The 26158-nt window shown below is 37.9% G+C and overlaps 3 protein-coding genes across 3 annotated transcripts in view; 2 read left to right on the forward strand and 1 right to left on the reverse strand.

Moving 5' to 3' along the window:
• The window catches only part of LOC125801326 (zinc finger protein 239-like), a 48754-nt gene extending 40540 nt beyond the window's left edge, over positions 1-8214 (forward strand). The window contains exon 2 of the mRNA XM_049477866.1: positions 6944-8214. Within this exon, the coding sequence (XP_049333823.1) occupies positions 7063-8085 (1023 nt within the window). The 5' untranslated portion in view covers positions 6944-7062 and the 3' untranslated portion in view covers positions 8086-8214. The remainder of the gene's footprint in view (positions 1-6943) is intronic.
• LOC125801181 (zinc finger protein 585A-like) overlaps positions 1-26158 on the reverse strand; it is a 182959-nt gene that overhangs the window by 131284 nt on the left and 25517 nt on the right. The window lies entirely within an intron of this gene.
• LOC125801381 (zinc finger protein 239-like) overlaps positions 1-26158 on the forward strand; it is a 120502-nt gene that overhangs the window by 2529 nt on the left and 91815 nt on the right. The gene's annotated exons all lie outside the window — the stretch shown is intronic.

Here is a 26158-nt window from a genome sequence, read left to right on the forward strand (position 1 = left end):
ATCGATTATTATGCAGTATTTATTCAGTATTACACCCTAAAAATGTAAAAAAGTGTTGTAATCATCAATATTATACATATTTTGAAATTTAAATTACAAAAGGATGTACTTTGGCATTAATAAAATACTCCTACAGATACATATGGCTAAATAAATAAGTCATATGTTTATATATAAATGTTTAATAAACATTAAACTTTTTTTCTTTTTTAAAACTATTATTGTTAATATATTATATTAATAGATATTGTACTAATATTATTAATAGTAATATTGATAATAATATTAATTTATTATTATTATAATTATTAATAATATAAAAATAATATAATAATACATATACGTATGTTCCGGTGTGTGTGTGTATATATATATATATATATACACACACACACACACACACTCTGTAAAGCTCCAGCTCATCCTAAATCAACATCTCAGTTGGGTTTAGGTCAGGGGATTGTAAAGGCCATGCACGTCTTTGTTAACTTTTGTTAATTCCATATGCGTCAATTAATTGTTTTCATAGTTTTAATATTAATCGACAATGTAAAAAAAAAATAAAAAATGAGACATGTCAACTTTTGACTGGTATTTATATATTTGCGAGCTGACACACCCCAGAGTTTGCCCAGATGAACGGCCACAATGTTGGTTAGAAGCACCTAAATAAAGAATAATATTAAATATTACCTGCACATTCACCGATACCCTTTACAATACGTGTAGGTGTGAGTAAAGACACTGCAGGCGTCCCTGCACCGGACCTACAGTACCAGGAATTTTCCCAATAGCATGGAAATATATTGTATTGTGCTGTAATTCCCGGGCTGGTGGGAAGTGTATATAAGTGTGTGTATGCCACATAACAGCCTGATTACAGAATCCACGGACTTGGTGACTTTGCAGCTTTGCTTAGACCGTGAGCATCATCTACAGGAATCTGGATTTTTAATAATTTATGGGTTTGATCGGTCAATTCCAGTATGCCCAGTTAGACTACACAGAGAAAGTTAGCATTATAATTAGTGGTGGGCCGTTATCGGCGTTAACGTGCTGCGATAATGTGATACTCTTATCGGGCGATATAAAAAATATCGCCATTAATCTATTCTAAAGTTGGGTTGGGAGCTGGGTGCCGCGCTCCGCAAAACCAGCTGTTTCTCCGGAGAGGATTTTTTTTGGGGCTTTGATTTGGCGCCCCCTCTAGTGCAGCGCCCCTGACATACGCTGCATACCCCCTTTTTGCGCCACTATGTGTGTGTGTGTGTGTGTGTGAAGAAATAAGCGTGGGATTGCCAGTCTCCCCCCGAGTGTTTACACGTGAAAGCACGTGTGTATCCGCCGGTTCTACACCTTTTCTCTGCGTGGTACGTTCAGTGTTGAGCGCGTGTGTTAAAGGAGAGGCAGTATGGAGAAACAAAAGCGGAAAAATGTGTAAAAATCACAGACATGTTCGCGGCTGTAGCCTCCACGTCCTCCGTAGGTGAAGCAGCAGACCGGGTGTGATGGAGAAACTGAGGGACAGACTGAGCAGGAATGTGAGGTAGTAACGTTAGTAAAGTTAGGATAACACAGGGACTTAGGTATTTAGGTTAAAGGTGTGTTGAAAGGATGCATTGTTTACATTGTTACATGTTTTAAAAAGCACTAAAACAAGTGAAATAACATATTTTAAAACTAATAAATAATCAGTTAACTTAAAAAGTAGGTGTAAAAATATAAAAGTAATATTAGCAAGAGGTATGCCCACACAGAATAAGAGTCAAATGCTTTTAAGACATAGTCGTGTTGCATGAATTCATAAAGCAGCCCTGTTTGTAGCCTGATACAAATACATGTTATAGCTGTTTAAAGGAGTTATCACCTTTAACCTGAAGAATTAAAATTGAGCTGTTATATTAGAGAAAATCAGAACATATATATTAGACATGAATTTATTAACCCCGAGTACATTTTATTGAGCATGTTTTTTTTCTTCAAGTATCAAAGTAGAACAGCTTTCTCAAGCAGTCATTGATGCATTTTGGAAACAGGAGATGAGCCCCTGATCTAATGCACCCTCTGTATTAAGAAACCCTATCTCAAAGACTGACTTTTAGTCATTACTTGGGTAGCACGCATATTCTGAATGAGCCATTTTAATCTAGATTAATCTAGATTAATTTCAAGATTTCAGTGAGATTAATCTAGATTAAAAAAATTAATCTATGCCCACCCCTAATTATAATATAATATAATATAATATAATATAATATAACTCATTCACTCACTTACTCACTCATAGTCAACCGCTTTATCCGTTAAGGGTCGCGGGGGGGGGGGGGGACAGGCCGCCAATCCGTCGCAGGGCAGACAGACACACAGACACATCTACTCACACACTCAAAACTAAGGGGCAATTTTTATCCAACATCCAATTAGCCTGAACTTTGGACTGTGGGACGAAACCGGAGCACCAGCAGACACGGGAAATAATATAATATAATATAATATAATAATATTAATTATTATAATAATAATTATATATATATATATAATTGATTATAATTAATAGTAACATAATATAATTGCTTCAAGCAGGGAAATTATAATTTTTCTCCCTCAAAATTGGCGGTCCCTGGTGTTTAAGGTGCTGAACTGCAAGTAGAGATCCCCTAAAGAAGCTCTTAAGAATAACGACTGGGTGAGGGCACTCGTTAATCTGCGAGCGAGTTTACGTAGTACTTTAGTTAAACACGGGTTTGGGAAACACTCTTTAATTAACGATCAATCTTAAGTACGAGTTAACGAAGTTCTTAGCGTAACGAAGCTTTCAGGAAACCCACCCCTGATCTCTATTATTAATTTTATTCCTCTTGCTTGTAGACTTGGAACCAAAATGTCATCCCAATCAAACCAGTAAAAAAAAAATTCTAATTGAATATAACATTAGTTTTTGCATTAAGGTTTTTATCTCACAGCAATAATAATGAAGGAGAAAATAGATGTACTTTACATAAATAGAACAGATATAGTTAATCATAATATCAAAAATGAATATTGTTTATGCATTAATATAGCATAGATCATAAATTAACTATTTTTTTGAAGAGACTGCATGAGACGATGCTTCCGTCCACCTGAACGGTCCCGTGCATTCCAAAGCCAAACCTTTGCAACCTGCTCGATCTCTGCATCCTTTGGTGGTGGCATGATTGATCTTCTCACGGCCTCTTAAAATGATAATATAGAGATATGAGAATGCAGTCAGGTAAATACTACATCTGTTAGTGTCTTTTCATGTACAATGCTTAATTTTAGAGAAATTTGCAGACTGTATTTGATTACAGTGATTCTTATATAGTGATAGTTATTTGAATTTGAATTTCTTCAGGCTATTCATGGTGAAACATAAATAGCATTTACAGTCACTGTGTGTGACTGGTAGTTACATTCTATAAACATGTGAGGTGGCCGATATCAGGATATCAGGTTCACAAAAATACCAAAACTTTTTAAAATGATATCTTTCCCTTAGCTTAACTGGCTAGCTTTGCATTAGCTTAACTGGCTAGCTTTCCCTTAGCTTAACTGGCTATCATTCCCTTAGCTTAACTGGCTATCTTTCCCTTAGCTTAACTGGCTAGCTTTCCCTTAGCTTAACTGGCTAGCTTTCCCTTAGCTTAACTGGCTAGCTTTCCCTTAGCTTAACTGGCTATCTTTCCCTTAGCTTAACTGGCTATTTTTCCCTTAGCTTAACTGGCTATCTTTCCCTTAGCTTAACTGGCTATCTTTCCCTTAGCTTAGCTGGATATCTTTCCCTTAGCTTAGCTGGATATCGTTCCCTTAGCTTAACTGGCTATCTTTCCCTTAGCTTAACTGGCTATCTTACCCTTAGCTTAACTGGCTATCTTTCCCTTAGCTTAAGTGGATATCTTTCCATTTTCCATTTCCCTTAATATTTCCCTTAGCAAGCCATTGTTCCCTTAGCTGGTTATTGTTGACATACTTGGATATAAAGTTAACTTACTTAACAGCAGTCTTTCTCCAAGAGCCGAGATAAGCTGCCAACTTGGGAGCCCCTCTTGTTATTTAAATGTGAGGTAAATTCTCATTCTAACTTAGGACAATGCTAACTTTTTTTAGCACAATGCTAACTTCGACATAGCTACCCTTATAATGCTACAATAACCTGAGAGTGGTAACTGCATTAGCACCACATTAGCGTATCTTAGCAAAAAATAGAAAAGCGTATAGTAGAACAGAAATTATAACTTACCTTTCAGTCACTTTGACAGACCAAAGTCACTTTGCCTTTAAGCTTGATCGTTGCTCTGTGGTAAAGGCACGTGCAGGGAGGGGGGAGGGGGAGGGGGGTGGATTCGTTGGTTACATGATCCTCACAATTAAATATCACATGCAAAAATAAAAAATATGTAACTTTTATAACCTTGCTGGCTTACACAAAGTGTATAGTCAAGCACAAAAACATTTATAATTTAATATTTTTATTTATTTATTATCAGCACTACCAATAATAAAGGTGAGATTATGAATCAGCACCATGGAGCAAATTCGTAGCTATCCAAAATATTAAATAAAAATATTTTTATAAATAAAAATGTATAGCTATACAGTATATGTCTTGAAAAATATGAGATGTTACTATGTGTGTGTGTGTGTGTGTGTGTGTGTGTCCCTCCAAAGGTCTCTGCACAACTCTGCTGTGGTACCTTGATTTTTCTCCACTTTTGGTTTAGAAAATCTTTCAGAGCTGATACTACATTTCACACAGTGTTGCTCCTATCCACTAAGCCAGCTAATCTACCTAGCTCTCACAGACAAAAACAATAAAAAATATTCAGATACCCTTCATATGAACTTGTTATGACACAAACTTTCAGATTGTAAAATATTGTATGGTAAATTTGGGCTGACCCACAGTGGGCCTGCCTGTGATTTGTGTGGGTGCATCAAAGTGTTGGCTGTCCAAATAATTCCCACACTGGGCCTACAGGGGCATTAATGCACTGGACCAGTTTAGGCTAGCCCACAGCGGCCTTTTATAGGATTTGAGTGGGCCAGCCAATGAACAGGCTGCCCACAGAAAACCCATGTTGGGCCTGTTTGGAATTTTAATGGGCTAGCCCCTGCCCACAGTGCCCGCACTTAGCCCACGAAGGGCCGATGTGTAGCTTTTTGCTGGGTAATAATGCACTCCATATATGCAGGATTAAAGTAAAATAAATTATACTGGACATAAACATATATAAAATGTCTCTAGAAGATATATAATAGGAAATGAAAACAGTGTGAATTTTTCTTTTGCTTAAAACAGCAAGAAAGTACTACCCTGAATGTGATAATTAGGGGTGGGTGATATGGCTCCATATTTCAGGGTAATATAGTTCATGATATTCAAAAATATTGGCAACATTATTTCTTACGATATTTTATGGCATACTGCCTTATTAAAACAGATTAATGTCATTTCTGGAGCTGTGATTGTATGCAGATAAATTATCCCATAAATGGTCCTACACCTGAATAAAAAAGTAATATTATCTAATTTCTAGAACATAAAAACAGGAAGGGGTAGGTCGAGACTCTTCATCAAGCATATATACATTTAATACAGGCTTTTTCGGCTTCCGGTCACTGAAATTATTGTATTGAAAAACTAAATATTTGATTATAAAAGGTGAGGGGTAGAGATATACTGCAAGTCAGAAAATTACAAAGATATTTATAAGATAAAATGAGATACACTTTGTTAGAGCAGTATAACATATTTACAGCTAGTGCTGGACGATATGGCCAAAATTTATATCACGATACATTCCTTAATTTCGGTCGATACAATATAATTTCGATATCGATATAAATATTTGGAAGGCCTCAGAAAAACTGTTAGGAATCCCTGCAATGGAAATCTGTACCTATTACTGTCTTTAAAGCCTCCTCTCATAAAAAACTGTATAATACTTTAGAAATTAAAAAATGGTCAGAATGAATTAATCCTCACCTTTATTTGCATGTAGCAATATAAAAACATGACATCTCTGTCAAACACAAACCAATAACCTCTTTACATTTTACCAATATAAATAACTTTACATTACAACAGAGGCAGAGCTTCTTATCCTTTTGTAAACATATTTAACAGGTCAAAACAAAAGTGCCTCATCCAGGATAAAGAATGCAGAAAGCCTTCATTTATATAAAAGGAACACGATATCACCGTCAAATAAACAAACCTATATCAACTATAAATAACTTACATACAACATAAACTACATAAGTGCTTCAGCCAGAATAAGGAAGATATTGTGTGTAGTGAAACTGCTTGAGGTGGTGGAACAGATTAGATGCATTACCGTTGCTAGTCAACTCCACTTTCCGGCACAATTGGGAGCAAGCTGAAGTTTATCAGACCTTTGAAAGCCGAACCACTGAATTAGACCTGCCTCCCTCAACTATCTCTCCTGTTTAATCACTTGTGGAAGCATCAGGTGTGCTCATTCTGCATCTAAAATCTAAAATTCTGCATCAGGGCCGAGCCTAATCGAGGAACTCGGTTCGGCCGCACTGCACTCCGCTCGGCTTCATAGCGGGAGGTTCTAGGTGTGGACCGGAGCGCAGCCGAGCTTCAAGTTTTAGTAGTATGGATTATAGTGTAAAGTGTGATACTACTAAAGTAGTAGTATAACACTGTATTCAGTGCTCAGGACAGCAGCAGTGTTTCTGCATTTTGCAGCTGCAGCCTGCTGACAGTCAAGATACAACTACATATTAAAATGTCTGTGAATTTATAATGGGATAAAAGTACTGAAGCCTTTATTGTAGTATGAAGGTGTCCCAGTATTTTTCTCCATATAGTGTAACTAATGTAGGTAATTCTTTTTGGTTAATTGACCTGCTTTTATTTTAATACACAATTTTTTTTTCTTTGTTTTTCCAGAATAAACAACCAGGATATTTAATAAAGAACAGTGTTAAACTGCTGAAAGAGGTGAAGCACAAGCCATCCAGAAGAATCTCCTGAAAACGCAGAAATTGTTTGCTACATTTCACAGACAGATGGAGCCAAGTCCCAACATGGAGGAACATCAGCACTCTGTCAAGAGTTTTACTAAACAGAGTGATCTCAAAAAACACCAGCGCATTCACACAGGAGAGAAACCACATCACTGCTCAGACTGTGGGAAGAATTTTACTAAACAGAGTAGTCTCAAAATACACCAGCGCATTCACACAGGAGAGAAACCACATCACTGCTCAGACTGTGGGAAGAATTTTACTAAACAGAGTAGTCTCAAAATACACCAACGCATTCACACAGGAGAGAAACCGTATCACTGCTCAGACTGTGGGAAGAGTTTTAATCAACAGAGTGATCTCAAAAATCACCGGCGCATTCACACAGGAGAGAAACCGTATTACTGCTCAGACTGTGGAAAGAGTTTTACTAAACATAGTAATCTCAAACTGCATCAGCGCATTCACACAGGAGAGAAACCGTATTACTGTTTCGACTGTGGGAAGAGTTTTACTCAACAGAGTAATCTCAAAATACACCAGCGAATTCACACAGGAGAGAAACCGTATTACTGCTCAGACTGTGGGAAGAGTTTTAATCTACAGAGTACTCTCAAACTGCACCAGCGCATTCACACAGGAGAGAAACCATATCACTGCTCAGACTGTGGGAAGAGTTTTAATCTACAGAGTACTCTCAAACTGCACCAGCGCATTCACACAGGAGAGAAACCGTATTACTGCTCAGACTGTGGGAAGAGTTTTAATCTACAGAGTACTCTCAAAATACACCAGCGCATTCACACAGGAGAGAAACCGTATTACTGTTTCGACTGTGGGAAGAGTTTTACTCAACAGAGTCATCTCAAAATACACCAGCGAATTCACACAGGAGAGAAACCGTATCACTGCTCAGACTGTGGAAAGAGTTTTACTAAACAGAGTAATCTCAAAAAACACCAGCGCATTCACACAGGAGAAAAACCGTATCACTGCTCCGATTGTGGGAAGAGTTTTACTTTACAGAGTGAACTTATATTACATCAGTGCATTCACAAAAGATAGAAAAGTATCCCAAATCTGTTCCTCTGCCATAAAAAATGCAAACCTTAAATCTTTCAGACAGCCAAAAACACCTCATCATGCACAAAATCTTCACTCTGTTACAAGAACTTCATTTAAAAATGGCTTTTTACAGGTTCAGAAAAATGAATCTTATCCAGAGATGATGTTTACTGAATTTCATGCTGTGTTTTTATGTTTGTTTGTATACCTACATTAGTTAATGCCTGCAGAGCTCTTCAACACTTAGTGTTGTGTTTTAAGAAGTTTTTACACACAGAATCATAAATGGTACCACTAACAGCATAAACTAGGAACATACATTTTTACAATTTTTTCAGTGACATGCTGAATAAATAGTAAAGCGATGATGCTAGCTCAGAGTAAAATCGTATATTAAATCTCAGCATTAGCTTTAGAACTAATAATAAACAAAAGTGAGGATTTTATCATTCTGGGACATTTTTAGGTTTAAAAATTGAATATGCTTTGCCATAAGTAGGAAATGATCATTTGGTCAACTTATGTCATTTACAGCCTTAACACATTCTCAATTGTTTACATATAAAAACTTTCTTTATTTTTTCCTCCACTCCACGTTTGTAGTTTGTAGTTGGAGCGAGGGCACTGCCAGTGTTTGCTCCAGATGTTAGATTAGCATTACTTAGTCTTTTAAAATTTAGATGTCGTAGTTTAAAGGAGTAGAGTATTCTTAGGAGTAGAGAATATTCTTAGCTTGCAACAAAAGGCCAACAAAATCCTTTTCAGAGTTAAAAAAAAAAAAAAACGGTCTAGCTGTAGTTTCCATACTGAAAGCAACACTCAGCAGGCTATGCAGCAGTAAGACTGCAGGATCCTTGATTCCCTCTACTGCACATGTGTCAAACACAAGGCCCGCGGGCCAAATGTGGCCACATCCAAGCGAGAGCTTGTAAGATCTTAGTGTCTATAATAAATAGGTCAGAAGCGTTCTTTGACCAAAAACTACATTTCCCACAATGCTTGTCGATTGTATTGCCTGCGAAGTTACGGCTTACTGCCACTACACGGCAGTGTAGTCATTGATGTGGAAACCCTGCCGGAGGGAAGGTGTAACTTCGCGGGTGGAATTGAGACATACAAACGTTTATCCCATAATGTCCAGAAAAAGAGAATCTGATGCAGACGGACGGCTGTGCTTCAAGGCGAAAGACCAAAATAAACGCTTGTTAGGAGAGATATAAGTTCTGTGTAAATATTTATAAGACAATAGCTGACAAAATCTGTTTTAATGACGTTAATAAACATCACTGTGACAGCGCTAGTCACAGTTTCACCGCAGCAAAGGAGGAGCACGTGAATCACTTATCTAACCAGCCTTTACTGATTTCTGCCCCCAATAACCCTTTCAATAACCTCCAATAGCCTTTAATAGTCTTCAGTAGCCTTCAACAGTCTAACCTTGCAGCCGTGGTGTGTTCTAAACTCCGTAGTTATAAACATCCTGAGGTTAGCAGCGCGCTAACTGACCTGTTTATAATGTAATCCGAGCAGTGACTTCGTGACGGCTGCTCTAAACTGCTGCTGTTAGCTGCTTGGGCTGAAAGATGAACTGTAGAGAGCTGTATTATCCGGTTAGTGGGGTTAAAACCTTTATTTTCTACACAGAAGAATTTTAAAAACTGTAAAAACGCTCCAGACTGCCTCAGCTGAGCCCTGTAGCCCGTGGCTGGGCTGTAGCTCTGACTCAGTAAAGACTGCGGACTTGTGCTGCTGCTGCTGCAGCTCCGACTAGTGGTTGTATGAGGAACTGCTAAATCTGAGGAAATGCTAAATCTATCGCATGTTCTTAACAGCTCACAATTTTTAATTTTATATTTATTAAGCCTTATTTCAGTATCAAACGTTTTGATCAAAGTTAATATAACTTGTATTTAATGTCATTTCTATTCACTTGACTAGTTTGGTTCTTGATTGATGGAGTTTTTGGATTTCATAACATGACAAATTAAAAGGATTTATGTTAATAGAGCAACAAGCAAACATTTTTTCCATGCAACTGTAATATTTGATTGAATAAATAGTATATTGAGAGTTATTTAACATTAAGGAGTAATTACATTCATTTTATATTACATTTGGTTACATTTTATTACATTTATAAGTTCCATCTGGCCCTCAGAGGACAGCCAATATGATAATGTGGCCCTCGGCTAAAATGAGTTTGACACCCCTGCTCTACTGGTTTTCTCATTGGTCTATGGTTCAGTCAGTCTGATTAAAAATCTGCAAGTTAATCTACAGGGATATTTGGTTGTGTTGTGTTGCTAAAGTTATATACTCTGTTATCTTTTCCTTATTTGGTATCGTTTTGCTAAAGGGTTTTTTTTATATCTCTAAAGGTACTAAAAATATCTAATCCATTTACTTTATTGATTGTTTTATCCAGTACCAGCTATTATCGTTGTTTTACATCACCTTATGTATTTACTCATATTCATATCTATGTGATTCAATAAAAGGCTTTTATATTGCAAGATCTGCAATCTTATCTATTCTTTCAACTTAAGCATTTAGCCAAAAGCTTTTGTACACAGCCAAACATACATTCAAGCAACCACTATATACAGTGCCTTGCAAAAGTATTCGGCCCCCCCTTGAACTTTTCAAACTTTTGCCACATTTTGGGCTTCAAACATAAATATATGATTTTTTGGTTTGTTTTTTTTGTGAAGAATTAACAAGTGTGTAAGAATACGGAGGAGTTTTGCCTTACTATGTTCATTGTTCATTGATTAAAGGGTTAATCTGTGTGTAACTAAATCAGCATTTCACTTAATCAGTATGTTATTCAAGCATTTAGCACGATTCATGATGATTCACATTGTGACTTAGAATGTATGTATATTGTGTCCTTGTGCTCAAAGCAAGGCCGTTTTTCTTGCAACTTAGCATGATTGATTTTTTCCAGCAGAACCATGAGTTTCTGTACATGTAATCTATAGTCTGATAAGGTTGGGGTGACCGAGTTCTCGGCTGACGTATAGGATGAATAACTGCTTATCAGTATCAGGATCCGGGGGGTGTGAGGAGCCTCCTCACACACCATTAGACTGAGGCCAGGCGAATGCCTGTTTTTATTAGACTCTGTCTAGGAAGAAGAGTAGAGTTGGGCGGGAGAGCTTCTCCCGAGAGGGACTACAGAGCCACAGGTCCTGTTCACACAGCCGAGAACTCTGGAAACCACAACTTTTCTCACCTTTGGGGTTTTCCTCTTATTTTCACCTTTTTATTTCAATTCAATTTTTCAATAATCTTTTTACTCAATTTTTGATGTATCCAAAAAAACTGTTTTGCTCAGAAGATTCTTTGAATAAAATCTGACGGAACTACAATTTTGGACTGGATCTCCTTTTCTTCTTTATGACATATCATGCCAGATACATCATAATTCGAACAGTAGATCAATAATCTTTCAATCGTGAAGTGGAACTAAATTTATTGGATACACATTATGTTGAGATACTCAGTATTTTGAGACCATTGGTATTTAACTTGTGTGAAACTGACACCAATAAATCCATAACTCCTGATATTTACTTACATAGAAGTGTTTTTTTTCTCAGTAGCTCAGTCGCTGTGAAGTGTGGAGGATAGTTTTGCAATATATTGATTATCGCTGAATCGCAGTTTTGAGATATCACCGTTATCATTAATTTACCACTTTGCTCAAAGGTGCTGAAAAAAACTTGAAAATGGGCCTTGAAAGTGCTTGAAAAGTGCTTGAATTTTACATGGTAAAAGGTGTTTGAACCCTGTGTTTAAAAACCCCAGCAGCACTGCTGCACCTGATCTACATGTACCAACACAACACACACAAACACGTCACCACATTAGTGTCAATGCAGTTTTAAGAAATATTTATCACAAAAATAAAGCTCTCTGGCGCTGGGAATTAAATATACAGGGTAAAATTTAGGCTAATCGGATATGCAGGTGAAAAAATAAACTGTGAAAAAATATGTGTGTGAATATGTGTATGTTTATACCTACAAATCTCAAATGTAAATTGATATAATATGGACCATTAAATGACGGTAACAACCTGACCGTTTAACACTTAGCTAATCTGCATACCAGTAGGAGAGAGCAGAGATAGACTGGCTGTGTATGAAACGGTAGGCAGCTACCACAATCCCTCATGCCTGAGCTGTTCATATGTTAACACCCACTAAATGATTAACCCTTTACAAGTATTAATATGAACTTTAGGAAAAAGAATATAAACAGAATTGCCCTTTTTTCTATTGTGAGTTAAATGAAGTCACTGCTGCCTATTCTAATAAGCTAACCGTATGACTAGCTTGACGAGCTCTGGGGACATTTTTACATGGGATGTGTCTGAAAGATCTGTGGACAAAAAGACATTACTTAAATTAATGAAAAGTATTATTACAAATGTAACAAAATGACTTTCTGAGCTGAAAACAAAAAAAAAGAAAATATGTTTTATAAAATTTATAGAGATATCATATATATCCTATACCCAGTTTATAGACACATTTGGGACATACCGGGGTTGGACAATGAAATTGAAACACCTGTCTACAGTCACTCAGTGTTGGATCTTAGTTTGCATAAAAATAAATCTATGCCAGTTTTTATTCTGAGCTCTGGCTCGCTTCTTTTTTTTCCCTCCTTTTTTCCTCCCTGTATCACAAACTCTTCTAGTTCCTCCCTTTACCCAAGTTTGATTTTAGGAAGTCTTTTACGTCTTCTCTGTATATGTGTTGTTTGCAGAGGCGGTCTTTGCATAGAGGCATTGCTAGGCAACTGCCGTAGGGCCCGTCCCACTGCAGCCCACTGTAGGGGCCCTTTTACTAGCTGCAAACTTTCCATAGGCCTACAGCTGATAATTGGGGCCCTTTGGACAGTAATTCACGGATAGTGTGTTCATAAATGGTGATTCTTGTATGTTTAAAATGGAAACAAAGATAACACAATACATTACAAAGAAATACAGAATCCGTCCACACCCCCTCTCTTTCGCATTAAAATGGAATATTCCATCCATGCCATGTGGCCATGCCGGTGAACCACAAACGCGCTGCTTGTGAAAGACGGAATTAAAGTGAAATTAAGTGTACAAGTGGGTTGTGAGCGAAGCCATGAAGCGCCACCACCCAAGTGGCTAAACTTAAAACAGATGCTCTTCCAAAAGCTTTTTTAGTGTGTCAGCACCACTGGACCAAATGTTTTGGTGGAGGAGGAGGACGAGGAGGTGCCATACTAGGGTTGTGTCATTTATGACCCAACATCGCGATGGACCATTGCGATGCCACGCCCACTTTTTTTATTTTTCCAGAAACATGCACTGACCTTCTTTAGGTCTTCTTCACCTAAAACTTTAGCAGGGATTGTACAGAAAAAGATCAAATCAGGTATATAACTTAAATGAATTAGAGTCAGGGATAAAATTAAAATACCCTACTGCTATAAATATGCCTAATTGGCATATTATTCTATTATTTATTATTATTCTATTATTATTAAGATATTATTTGTATCTAGGTTACAGCTTGTCTTCGTTTTTTTTCTACATGTCTGTATTAATTTTAAACATTTCATGTTATTCACGCTAATAGAATAAGCCTGCTCGTTGTGCGTCGGGTGCGTTGGGCACCTTACTTTGAATAATTACTAGTTACTAACGAAGTTACCCCACTATAAAAGTAACTAGTTACCAATAAAAGTAAGTATTGACTTACTTTAAATCATGTAAATTCTATTATTATTATAAAAATAATAAACGAAAATAAAACCAAAATGTTGACAAAAATATAATCTAACGAATTTCAAAACATAGAAACGAAAAACGTTAAAATGGTATTGATATGACATAATATAATCAAACAGTTTAGCTTCAGTAAAGGAAAGCGCGCACGGCATTGCGATAAAAAAAAACTGGAGCCTATCCCAGCAGGCATCGGGCAGAAGGCAGGATACACCCAGGACAGGCCGCCAATCCATCGCAGGGCAGACAGACACAGACAGACAAAAAGACACATTCACTCACACACGAGGGGCAATTTCAATCAAGTTCCAATTAGTCTGAACGTGCCGTCTTTGGACTGTGGGAGGAAACCGGAGAACCCGGAGGAAAGACACAGGGAGAACGTGCAAACTCCACACAGAAAGACCCGGGTTGCCCCAGCCGGGAATCAAACCCAGGCCGTTTTGCTGTGAGGCAGAAGTGCTACCCACTGCGCCACCGTGCCGCCCATTCATTTTAAATATTTTTAGTATTTTATTGATCAAACACCCCCGCCACCGATATCATCCATCGCGATGTTTCAATGTAAGCATCGTCATCTGCCAGTTAAGGAGACATCGCCCAACCCTATGCCGTACACTCTCTCACACACACAAACACACACACACACACACACACACACACACACACACACTCACTCCCCCCAAACTCTCCTCATTCAGTCACATACCCTTTTTCTCTCTCTTTCGCCCCCACATATGTTCCCTCTCATATACATGCATTATCTCTCTCTCTCTCTCTCTCTCTCTTATTCACACACTCACACAGGGACACTCTTCATCACTCACTCAGATGTCTCTCTCACACACTCATTCTCTCTCTTTCTGTCACACATGCATTTACACAAACTCTGCCTCCTCTCTCTCTCTCTCTCATATTTTCACTCTACATGTTGATGTGATTGATAATTATTCTTTATCATTAAGTTCAGTTACAATTCTAGATAATAATTACTGATTGACTCACTCACACAAATGCTCTCAGTCACACTGCTTTACCTTTTTTTTGGCATTGGGGTGTATATTTTATTTAAAGATATGTTTATTGATTGCACATATAAAAAGTACAATTAGCATTGAAAGCTTCAATTTTCTTTTTTTACTATTTTTTTAAATAAATATTTTCCATTTTGACATACAATGGTGTTATATCTGAAACTTATTTCTCGAATATTAACGTTGATGGCCCCCTAGCTAAATTCGCCTTGAGCCCCCAAATTGCTAAGTCCGCCACTGATCACCATATAGCTAGGTAACCAAGTCTTATTGTTAAGAAAACTTCTCCTTAACTGAAACTAATTAAAACGGTAAATAAAAGAAAAACTAAAACGAACTGAAATGACAGATTGAATACCCTCATTTTTGTGTTTGTTATAATTGATTTATATTAATGTGGTATATCATGATATATATCGTTATTGTGATATCTTTTTTTCCCATATTGACCAGCACTACTTCTAAGTAATATTAATTCATAAAATTTTAATTTTTTACCTTTTAAATCTTTATCTGATTTAAATTTGAATGAAACATGTATAAGTGAAGGGTGTTCGGTTAACTTACCAACATACACTTGTTCTTATATGCAATAAAATGGCATTGTAAGATCTAGCTGCTGTTTTATTTTTTCAAATTCCTGCTACATTGATCACTTGACCAACGATGTCTAAAAACCTTTTCCTTTAGACCACTTTATAAAAGATTCCTCTTTTTTTTTTTACAACACAGTTAATAATTTTCCACCACATTAGCTTCAGACTAACAGTGATATGCACTCCTGAGATCAATACGTGTTGTTTTGTATATGTAAAACAAAATCCTTTAAATATAAAAAACACAAAAGAAAATTTGGTGAGAAATGTAAATTTAATTGTGTTTTACCAAGAAAAACTGCAGCTCCACATCAATGGCTTAACTGATTTGTTTACTAAATCAATATAGCGGACACGGTGGCGAATCACAGCATCGGGTTAAATCCCAACTTCATCTGCAGAGCCAGAGAGCAGCAGAAGCTCCAAGACCTGCTGCAGTTTTACAAAAGCTAATGCTACCCACAATTTCATCTACTCTATGTTTTTTTGTATATGCTTGAGAGAGAGTGAACTCTCGACCCGACTCTTTCCTTTTTTTAGGTTCTAGAAATTAGATAATATTACTTTTTTGATTGAGTTGGTCGGTGACGAGCACAGGACAAGATTGGCTAACGTTCTCTGTCACAAGAAAACCCAGGTTCTTGTTAATTATTTTAGTATAATAAATGTTATTTTATACAATATACAGTATCAGTGGAGACTTATTTCATGCATCTACATACCATCACAGCTCCAGAAATAACATTTTAGTTAGCTCAATCATAAAAAATGTGTTTGTATCTTTAACATAAAATATGAAAAGAAACGCATATGGATGGATGTCGGACAATGCAGCGTCTACTCATGTCTGAAATGTCCACACTCTCATTTAGGAAGAAGTGCCGAAAAGTTTGTATTCAAATTAAAAGAACAAAATATGTCCTGGCTTGGTGAAGGTTAAAAACGTTGGTAACATTAGCCAGCTAGATAACATTAGCTAGCTGGGTTAAAAAAGCACTGGGAATGTTGGCTAGCTACATAACATTAGATACTGGTTAAAAAGCACTGGGAACATTTCTAACAAAATAACTTTAGAAACTTGGTTTAAAAAGCACTGGTCACATTGGCTAGTGTTGTAAAATGAAAATGAAAGATGGGTTTCCCCCCACCCCTCATCCGGGGTACTACTCCCCTACGTGTTCGTTTTGATGGAGAGAGTCGCAGACAGGTGGAGTGAAGTTGAAAGCAAACCAAGTATTTATTACAAAGTACTGAATTCAGGAGAACCAGTACATACAAGACAGTTAACAGCCGTCCTAGTAAAAGTTCTGACCCCCTTCTGATCTGACTCCATGTTTTATACCCCAAATGACGTGAAACCTGCTGATGAGGCGTTGCTAATGATTAGCTCATGTTAATGTGCATAATTTCACGTGTTAGTACTCAAGTTCCACATGTCTGGCCGGACCACTAGTGTTCGGCCTTGACTGTGTCCAGCCAGACAGTGTGGCATTGTTTGTGTGGCAGAGTGCACCAGTCGATGATTGATGGCCGTTAGTTAGGATCATGCAGTGACCAAAATGCCTTAAGCGTGAGCTAAACAAGTCACACAATGGATTTCATATGTTATATGCTAATATGTCAGTAACACGTGGTTAGTACGCCATACAATAGATCCTATGTGTTAGTTAAATGCCTTATGTATCATGTGGGTTAGTTTGTCATATAATAGAGTCTGTGTTAGTTACATGCCTGATCAAGCAATGTTTAACTATATGTGTAAAGAATATATATTGTGAGTATTGGTTAATCTTCTACATAAATGCATATAAAATACAAGGTTTCACACAATGATTATGTGATTATAGATGCTAAAGTTAAGTAATCATAACTGAAAGATATTTGTCAATACACCCAAGGTATAATAAACGTTAACTCTTCACTAGCTAGATAATATTAGATACTTGGTTAAAAAAAGCACTGGGCACATTGGCTAGCTAGATAATATTTGATACTTGATTAAAAAAGCACTAGGAACATTGTCTAACAAAATAACATTAGATACTTGGTTAAAAAAGCACTGGGCACATTGGCTAGCTAGATAACGTTAGATACTTGGGTTAAAAAAAGCACTGGGAACATTAGCTAGCTAGATAACATTAGATACTTGTGTAGGACCTTTAAAAATATCCTGTGTATTTGTATTATTTTCTTTGTTTTTCTTTGTACGTGTATAAGAACTCCATTTCCCATGTGCCTTTTCTGTTTCGCGGGTTTTTCCTGCTGGTTTCCTGTTCAGCTCAGCCAATCATACGAGTGAAAAGCTCGACAGACATTTTTCTATCCAATCCGCGCCGAGTAGGGGCGGGACTAAGAGGGAGAGTGTGAGTGTCTGTGTGTGTGTGTTGGAGGAGAAGGAGAGAGAAAGTGAGGAGAGAAGTTGTGTTTAGACTCTCCGGAGCGCTTTTATTTACTTGTTATCCGCTCTATAACACAGTTACAGTGCTATTGTACTGTATAGTGCTCTAAACCGCAGTGTTCAGTTCAGTTTACTGCGGAACCTCTGAAGAGGCAGTTCAGCCGGACTGTGGAGTAAAGGCGCTTCTCCGCGGACTGAGAGCTGCTGCTGCTGAGTTTCCTCGCGCCTGTCTGCAGCAGCTCGGCCGGACCTCGCGTGTGAGTTGAACACGGAGGGTGTTCTGATCTTCCCGGCGCTCGTGCACTGCGTCGTCTCCCGCTGTGAGTGCTGGGGACTGCTGCGTTCTGACCGGGAGCACCGGGAACCGGGAGTCTGTTGTCATGGCTACTGAGGACGCCACCTCCGCGAGCTCTGTGTGAACCGTGAGTAACGAATCAACTGACTCGGTTGACTCATTCGATTCACTTTCGCTTTCGCTGACTGAGTGAAGTTATAAGTGCACCAACGTACTGGGCCCCAACAAAATTGGAGGTGTGTTTTCTCAGTTCAGTGTTCCATACTAATTGTTTAAACCAAGGGTTGTTTTATTTTGGTATTTTATTTTACTTTGTTTTTATTAACAAGAGTTTAACCAAATGTGAGGGAAATAAAATGAGATTAACTACTTACATAAATGCATTAAACATTGAATGGGTCAAATTGACCTCAAACATAATAGGCGGATTAAGTGACTCAAGCAACCAGGGGTGTTTGTTTTATTTCCACACAGAACCAGATATAATCTGGCCCAAATAGTCTCAACATCAGTAACTTCTTCCTTTAATGTGTACAAAAATTCTGTCTAAATTGGCTACTATTTTGTAGTAGAATGAGAATGCTTGCTGGACGCATTTGAACAAGTTTTTACCATCCTATTAACAAATAAACTCAAACAAATGCTTTGTATTTTATAATTATTAGTTTTTAAAAATTTTATTTGCATATGAATTTTCAAATGCTTTTACAAGTGTGAAGTACCCTTCTATACAGAAATCAGGATGGTCTATTGTGATGTCAGAGAGTGATTTTACAGGTAGGAGCTGTGAATGACCTCAATTTAAGGAAAGCTTTCAGAATACATAAATAGAAAGACTTTAGACAAGGTGAGCAACAAACAAGATCTGCTGCAGTACGATCTCCTTTTCAAGAACCTGCAGGACATTAAGAAGGTAAATGTAAAAAAATGTAACCACAATATTTTAAATTAAATTTAGATTTTAAAAAAGTGTCTACTGGAATCAATGTCACAATTGGTACTCAAACAACTGCACCCACCTTTCCATAGTAATTAGTAAGTACTATTTGTTGGGGTAGTTTGAGGTGACTAACAGCGAAATACATTTTTCTGATAAACTGGTGCACATTTCTATCTCTTCTATCTCTGAGTGTCACTCTTAACTGTAGCCATCTTACCTAAATTGAAATGTAAGTGCAAACAAGTTGGGGCATCACTTGAAGTTTACCATCAACAGAGAGGACCAAGTCCATCTGGTACAACTTTAGCATTTATTACATAAACAGTGTTAAAAAGGTTGTATCACTTTGGTGTAAATTTCTGAACAGTGTTAACTTGCATGGTAAATTTTGTCTGTAAAAAATGTTTGAATATCCATGGTAACGATCACAAAGTGAAGCATTGATTATTTAATGGAGCAAGTGCTTCTCTTTGGGGTGGTCAAAATGGTACTATTGATCAATTAAGTGAAAGCTCATCTTATTCAGTTCATTTTCAGTCATTAAAGTTTATTATTCAATTTTAAATTAAATATGAACTACGTGGAACGAAAGGAACAAAAAAAATTGCGCAGGTCTTCTGGGAGGCTACCACAGGGAAATCTGGACACTGTATTATGTATTATGTAACTGTAACACTACATCATTAATAATCAGCATCTTACATGCAGATAACTGATGGTGATTATTTAACAGCTCATGAGTGCTCGTTTCCCTCTGCTCCGCTCCTAAACTGCAGCTTAAGCAGTTAGAGTTAAATTTACCTAAAATAAAACAAATATATGTCCTCTCCTAATATAAAACTTTAATCTCAAAGCGAGCTGTTTTATTTTTTAAGAGTGGCCCTAAAACGCTGTGGTACATGCACAAACATACTTAAACATTCTGATTGGGGATGTAATCGGGTACAGGTGTTTACAAGGCGGTTGTTCTTCTTTGTATTGGATTATTTAAAGGATTATCCACCTCATCTGATTGGATAGAAATTATATTCAAAATGGCCTCTATCGGTTAAGATAAGATAAGATAAGATATACTTTATTGTCCCGAGAAGGGAAATTTTTCTTGGACTTCACATAGATACATCCTGCTGCACATTAAAAAACATACATTTAAACACATACCCTGGACACTGTGTGTTTTATACATTCCCTCTAACCCAACACAGACTGTATTGCACAACCCTAGACCTTGATTATATTGCACATTCTCTCGAACGCTACCATAAGCTATACTACATATACCCTATACTTTATTATTTAAGAGCTTTATAGAAACTGGCACAAACGAGTTCTTATATCTATTGAGCTGGCATCTTGGCATCCTATACCTTCTACCCGAGGGGAGGAGTTGGTATTCCTGGTAAAGCACATGAGATGGATCCGACACTATTTTCTGAGCTCCTCTGAGCACGGACTGTTCATAGGTAGCCTGGAGCAGGTTATATTCTTTTTCCCTATAACCTTCATAGCGGTCTTGACCACATAAGTGAGCTGAGATTTTAACTTCACTGAAAGATTACCATACCATGACTGTATCCCATAACTGATCACACTTTCTAGAACTGCCTGATAAAACAGTAACATTATTTTCTGACCCAGCCCGTACAGTCTAAGCCTTCGAAGAAAATATAATCTTTGCTGCAACTTGGAACATACATTTTCTACATGAGTTTTCCAGGTAAATGTGTTGTCAATATGGACACCCAGGTATTTGTAAGAGCAAACCTGCTTAACAGGACAGTGATCACCTATAGCTCTAGGATCAAATACCATCTCATCTGTTTTGCTCACATTTACAGTGAGGTTGTTAACGTCACACCACCTGACAAAGTTTCCTATTTCAGAATAGTAATCCGATACACCAGAATTTTTAGATAGTAAGCTTAAAATGGCTGTATCGTCAGAGAATTTTAATACATAGTTGCCTGAATGTCTGCTCACACATTCATTTGTATACAAAGTAAAAAGAATAGGTGATCTCACACAACCTTGGGGGGCGCCTGTACTAGTAAATTTAAGATCTGAAAGAGTGCCATTAACCTTTACATACAGGATACGATTAGTCAAAAAAGAATAGTACCATTTTATAATGAAAGGGTTGATATTAATTTGTTTCATTTTATCCAGTAATAAGTGCGGCAGGAGGCTATTAAAAGCTGAACTAAAATCAATAAAAAGCAGACGTGCATACGATTCTTGTCCTTCTAAATGTTTTAGGGCCAAATGAGTGAGAGTATTAATTGCATCTTGTGTTCCCCGTCCCTGTCTATAAGCAAACTGAAATGGATCTAACAAAGGAGTTACCTCCTTTTTGAGCAGAGACACAACATATTTCTCTAGACATTTCATCACAATTGAAGTTAATGCTATAGGTCTGTAGTCATTACTGTCAATTGGACATGGCTTCTTAGGAACAGGGACAATGGTAGTTTTTTTCCAAAGTGTGGGAACAGTATGCAGATCCAATGATTGCTGAAAAATTGGACACCAAGCTGGGATGAGTTCTTCTGCACATGTCTTTAGTAGTAAGGCAGAAATTTTGTCAGGGCCTGTGGACCGGTTAGTACACAGCTGCCGGAAGAGAATCTTGATCTTTTGTGGCTCCACCACCAGCCTGGAGTCAGAATCGCATAAAACCGTTCCCAACACATTATTACACTCCTGGATAGAATTTTGCATCTCAAACCGAAGATAAAAGTCATTTAGCTCATTAGCCTTTTGTAGCTCATCCATGGTAACAACCTTGTTCCTTTTTGGTTCCATTTGGGTTACAGCTTTCATACAGTCCCAAAGTTTTTTGGAGTTTGCAGTTTGAAAATTTTGCTCAATAATATCTCTTTGATGTCTCCTTGCTTCTTTCAGCATCTGATCAAGCTCCCTTTGTGCCACTTTCAACTCTGCCCGATCCTGATTTCTAAATGCCGCTTTTTTCTTATTAATGCAGTCCTTTATCTGTTTTGTTATGTATGGCTTATTGTTAGGGTATATAGTTATTTCTTTTTTGGTGAGCACATTGTCCACACAGAAATTAATATAGTTGGTTACTACATCTGGGGCTTCATTTACATCCTCGTTCTGAAATATGTCCCAGTCTGTACACATAAAACAGCCTTTTAGTGCTTCTATTCCCTCTTCCTCCCACATGGTCACAGTTTTAACCAGCGGTTTGCTGCGTTTAAGTAAGGTCTTATATACAGGGATTAGATGAACTGTGCTGTGATCAGAATTTGCCAGGGGAGGTTTGACTTTTGCAGTGTATCCATCCTTGATGTTACCATAACATTTATCTAAGACTTTACTTCCTCTGGTTCCGCACTTAACATACTGAAAAAAGCCTGGTAAGACTGTCTCCAATTTACAGTGGTTAAAATCACCTAAAATAAAGGTTGGGGCACCAGGTGAACGTTGCAGCTGTTTATGAACACAGTCTGATATAGCAAGTGCTGCTCTCATTGCATTCGCGCTAGGAGGCACATAAACCGCGCAGACAGTCACATTTCCAAATTCCCTCGGAAGGTAAAACGGCCTTAAGCTTAAACAAAGAAGCTCAACATCAGGATTACAGAGAGTTTCTCTCACTGTGTACTGTTTGCACCAGTTGTTACTCACAAACACACAGACGCCTCCACCTCTGTCCTTTCCAGACGATTCACTCCTATCAGCACGGACAAGAGAAAATCCATCCACTTCAACTAAGGAGCTCGGAATATCCTGGTGAAGCCATGTCTCTGTGAGCACCATGAGACTTGATTCGCGGTACTCAAAACATGCCCTGGTGTTAATGCGAAGTTCCTCCATTTTGCTCCTAAGTGACCTCGCGTTGCATAGTATCATAGAGGGCAACGGGGGTCTATTTCTCCGCCGTCGTAGGCGCTGTCTCACGCCTCCTCGGCTACCTCTTCTCCGATGCCCCTTATCTCGCACAGGTCGTCGCATAACTGCCTCGTCCGCGGGCATGGTCATTAGTGAAGGTCCCGAAAAACGAAATGAGGTGTATACAAAAACAGGCCGGCTGTCCTTCGCTGGAATTGTTAGGCATGTTAGGAAAAATCCCCATAAAATCACCACCAGGACCAAAACTTGTGCCCAGGTCGCCATATTTCTCAGATAAAAACAACATAAAAGGACGTACTTTCACGTAATTACTCAAACAAACAATAAAATGCAGCAGAGAGCATGTGAGTCCGAGTCGCCAGCAGAGCAGCGCCACCGGTATGGTACCCTATATAGGTTAGTGCATTATAAGGCTGCATGTAAACAAACCCAATAGTTCTGACCTTTGAGTAAAATTTGGTCAGTGCTATTTGTTGGGGTAGTTTGAAGTGACCCAAGCAACAGTCTCATATTTCTACACTGAACTGGATATAAACTGGCAAAAGTATTCTCCAACATCAGTAAGTTCTTCCTTTAATATGTACAAAACATTCTTTCAGAATTGGCTAATATTTTGTAGTAGAATGAGAATGCTTGCTGGACTCATTTTGTTAAAGTTTTAAAAGTTTTTACCATGCCATTAACAAATAAACTCTTAAACAAAGTTTTCAAACGTTTTACAAGTGTGAAGTACCCTGCTATACAGAAATTAGGATGGTCCATTATGATGTTCAGGACTTCAGGAGTGCATATCACTGTTAGTCTGAAGCTAATGTGGGGGGAAATAATGTTATCAGGAATCTTTTATAAATTGGTGTGAAGGAAAAAGCTTCGGACATCATTTGTTACGTGATCAATCTAGAATGAATCAACCATCAGCACAGTGATTTGAACCAATGCGTGTCAGGGTTTTTTTGGCACACGCCTCAAAGCTTCAGATTAAAGGGTAACATCACTCTCTTTAAGTTCTCAGCTTCCAGTGAGACCAAAACAGAATCAAGATTGTCTGTCTAAACAGTGGGCAGTCCTTATAAAGGCACTAAACAGGTGTCAGACTGATTATTGTGAGTGACAAAAGGTGGCCACCTTCTAGTGGATGGAGGACCACCAGCACCCCCTTACACTATGGACTTCGACTGGGATAAAAGTACAGAAGCTTTTATGGTAAATGAAGATGTCTCAATAGATTTATCAGTATAGTGTAACTGATTTGGGCAGTTCTCTTCAGTTAATTGACCTGCTTGTATTTTAATATTCACTGGCATTTTTTTTTGTTTTTCCAGAAATGAAAATCTTCTCCTGAAATTCATCACCAACAACCAGGACAGACAAAGAGCAATGTTAAACTGCTGAAAGAGGTGAAACAAAAGCCGTCCAGAAGAATCTCCAGAACACACAGAAACAGTTTGATACATTTAACAGACAAATGAAGCCAAGTCCCAACATGGAGAAACATCAGCACTCTGCCAAGAGTTTTACTAAACAGAGTACTCTCAAAAAACACCAGCGCATTCACACAGGAGAGAAACTGTATCACTGCTCAGACTGTGGGAAGAGTTTTACTAAACAGAATACTCTTAAAAAACACCAGCGCATTCACACAGGAGAGAAACCGTATCACTGCTCAGATTGTGGGAGGAGTTTCACTCAACAGAGTAGTCTCAAAAACCACCAGCGCATTCACACAGGAGAGAAAACATATTACTGCTCAGACTGTGGGAAGAGTTTTAATAAACAGAATACTCTAAAAAAACACCAGCGCATTCACACAGGACAGAAACCGTATCACTGCTCAGACTGTGGGAGGAGTTTTTCTGAACAGGGTAATCTCAAAAAACACCAGCGCATTCACACAGGAGAGAAACCGTATTACTGCTCAGAGTGTGGGAGAAGTTTTACTCAACAGAGTAATCTCAAAATACATCAGCGCATTCACACAGGAGAGAAACCGTATCACTGCTCAGACTGTGGGAAAAGTTTTAATAAAAAGAGTATTCTTCAAAATCACCAGCGCATTCACACAGGAGAGAAACCGTATTACTGCTCAGACTGTTGGAGGAGTTTTTCTGATCAGGGTAATCTCAAAAAACACCAGCGCATTCACACAGGAGAAAAACCGTATTACTGCTCAGAGTGTGGGAGAAGTTTTACTCAACAGAGTAAACTCAAAATACATCAGCGCATTCACACAGGAGTGAAACCGTATCACTGCACAGACTGTGGGAAAAGTTTTAATAAAAAGAGTATTCTTCAAAATCACCAGCGCATTCACACAGGAGAGAAACCGTATTACTGTTCAGAGTGATCTCAAAAAACACCAGCGCATTCACACAGGATAGAAAACTATCCCAAATCTGTTTCAATTAAAAGTGCGTATCGTAATCCTTTCAGACGGATCACCTTATCCTACACAAATGTTTAACTTTATCACTTGGGACACGTTCTACCAGAAAACTGAATTTAACAATGGATTTTACAGGTTCTGCAAAATGAATCTTATCCAGGGATGATGTTTATTAAATTCCCTGTTATGTTTTCTCGTATGTTAGATGTTCCAGGACATTCTTTGTGAGACACAGCTCAGTGCTTAGGGTAGTTACTGTAGGAGTTCAGTTCTGAAGAAGGGAAAAAACTTACTCTGTAAAATTTAGATGTCATAGTTGTTAGGAGTAGAGGAGGATTATTAGCTTGCAACTAAATGTTTAGGACCAAATCTTCAGAGCTTATGATTTGAATGCTTTTAATGTATTTTCTAGTATATGCAGATTTGATTATTTCTATTAATTTCTAGTATCTCTGTTTTCACTCTGTGGAAGCCGTCCTCAGTTCCCCAAGCTAAGCATAGCTTATCTTAATGCTATTTACTGCTAGACCCATCTGTAAGAAAGAAGAAGTGAAAACACCACCTGAGGAACTCAACAAAAGTGAGACCCAGATCCACAAAGAGACGACACTGTGCCAGGTACTGCTGTGTGGACCGAAGGAGCATCCAGACCCTGCAGAGAGGCCAACAAAATCCTTTACAGAGGTTAAATAAAACGCTCCAGCTGTAGTTCCCATACTGAAATCAACACACTCCAGGTTTGTGTAGCGCAGTAAGGTTGCAGGCTCATTCATTCCCTCTGCTG

This window comes from Astyanax mexicanus, chromosome 4, assembly GCF_023375975.1.
Source record: "Astyanax mexicanus isolate ESR-SI-001 chromosome 4, AstMex3_surface, whole genome shotgun sequence".
NCBI classification, from domain to species: Eukaryota; Metazoa; Chordata; class Actinopteri; order Characiformes; family Acestrorhamphidae; genus Astyanax; species Astyanax mexicanus.